General features: G+C 38.7%; 1 protein-coding gene across 1 annotated transcript; it reads right to left on the reverse strand.

Moving 5' to 3' along the window:
- Nucleotides 1-387: 387 nt before the first annotated feature.
- On the reverse strand, nucleotides 388-921 carry LOC106763667 (agamous-like MADS-box protein AGL62). The gene has a single exon (XM_014647834.1). It carries the CDS (start codon nucleotides 919-921, stop codon nucleotides 388-390), a length of 534 nt encoding a protein of 177 aa, XP_014503320.1.
- Nucleotides 922-1,583: the final 662 nt, after the last annotated feature.

The following is a 1,583-nucleotide window of genomic DNA, read 5'->3' on the forward strand; positions in this document are numbered from 1 at the left end:
GTTAGATGCCCTTTTCATTAAAATAACATAACATAACGAAACTACACGCCCTACTGTCTAAAAACAAAAAGCACATAAAGAAAACACACTTAACCAACACTTGATGAAGATTATTCAAGACCACGAAAACTATAGAATCCTAGGTATATCAATCCTAACCATGTCCTGCAACAAAATTTAAACAAACAGATACTAAGAATTAAAATAGGGCATCACATCAGAAGGTCTTCCACGTCAGAATCCGTACATAAAGTTGCCACAAAATGTTCCAGTCAATCACACAAAAGCCATGCGTTTCTACAACGACAATGGCGTACGTATAGTTTCAGAGTTATCAACATTGGAAAAGGAGTTGTTTCCACCTATGAGAAACAGAGTCGGTGAGTTTTAAGAAAAAGTGGTCTGAAGGAGGAGCTTCTCACGTTTTTCATTCACACATTCCTTCAGATCCTCCAACATCTTCTTGTACTTCTCTAGCTGCGCATCGTTCATGCTATCCATCGGCATGGCCCACCACGAGTGTTCCTCCACATCCTTCATCAGACGTTTCAGAGCCTCTTCATGCTTCTTCTCCGCCGCCATCTGGTCGGACAAGTTGTTGAGTTGTGCATGGAGTTCTCCCTCATCCACGGTGTTGTTAGCCTTGTTCAAGTCTAGCGTGAGGAGCGGAGGTGGACCTTGCGCCATGTAGCATTGGATAACAAGATCCACATCAGGGCTTCTGAAGGAGAAAACCTGGTTACTCGGTGAAAACATGATGACAGCAATGTTCACACCACAGAGGGTAGCAAGTTCGCTGGCTTTCTTGAAAATCCCAGTTCGACGCTTGGAGAACGTCACTCGAAGGTTATGCTCGTTGCTCATCTTTTTTATCTCAATCTTCTTACGACCCTTGGTCTTCTTCATGGTCTTCTTTGCCATGTTCTTGGAATCCGTGTTTTATATTCTAAGGTATGTTATATATCTGATATGATGTGTGTGACAGATTAAGGTTTGGGTTGAATTTATAGGAATATTGAAAAGAGCTTTTGTGAACTTGGTAGCTAGTGTTTTCAATGCATTAGTGCTTTCTAGATTAAGAATGGCAACCTCATTTGACCTTCCATATGAGGCTTCTCAAGATAAACATAGTTATACCTGCAGGTGTTTTTTTTTTTGTCATGCTTTTCTCAATCTAATTATTTCTTAAGTACAACAAAGGTAAGTATGTACTGTATGCCAAAACTGTTTTTCCTACATTTCACTTTGTACTTCCTGTACTGTTCTTTCTACTTCCAAATGTTATAAACTATCTCAGGAAAACGAGAGTAACGTTACAACTTTCTATCCCACGTACCCTGAAAATAAAAATTACATAACTCACAAATTTATACCTGTATTCAAATTTAGTATTTTCTAAAGTAAAAATGGTGATTATATAACTCACAAATTACATTGTTGTATTGTGAAGAGTGTCCCTCAATAACACTCCCAGTTAATACCTTCAAGTAAACATAGTCCATACTAGAAAGAAAGTGGATTTTCCAACCTAACTCAATTCCACAAAACCGACTTATAAGGTAAGGTTGTGCTTAGCCTAACCC

The sequence above is a fragment of the Vigna radiata genome, chromosome 6, assembly GCF_000741045.1.
Source record: "Vigna radiata var. radiata cultivar VC1973A chromosome 6, Vradiata_ver6, whole genome shotgun sequence".
NCBI classification, from domain to species: Eukaryota; Viridiplantae; Streptophyta; class Magnoliopsida; order Fabales; family Fabaceae; genus Vigna; species Vigna radiata.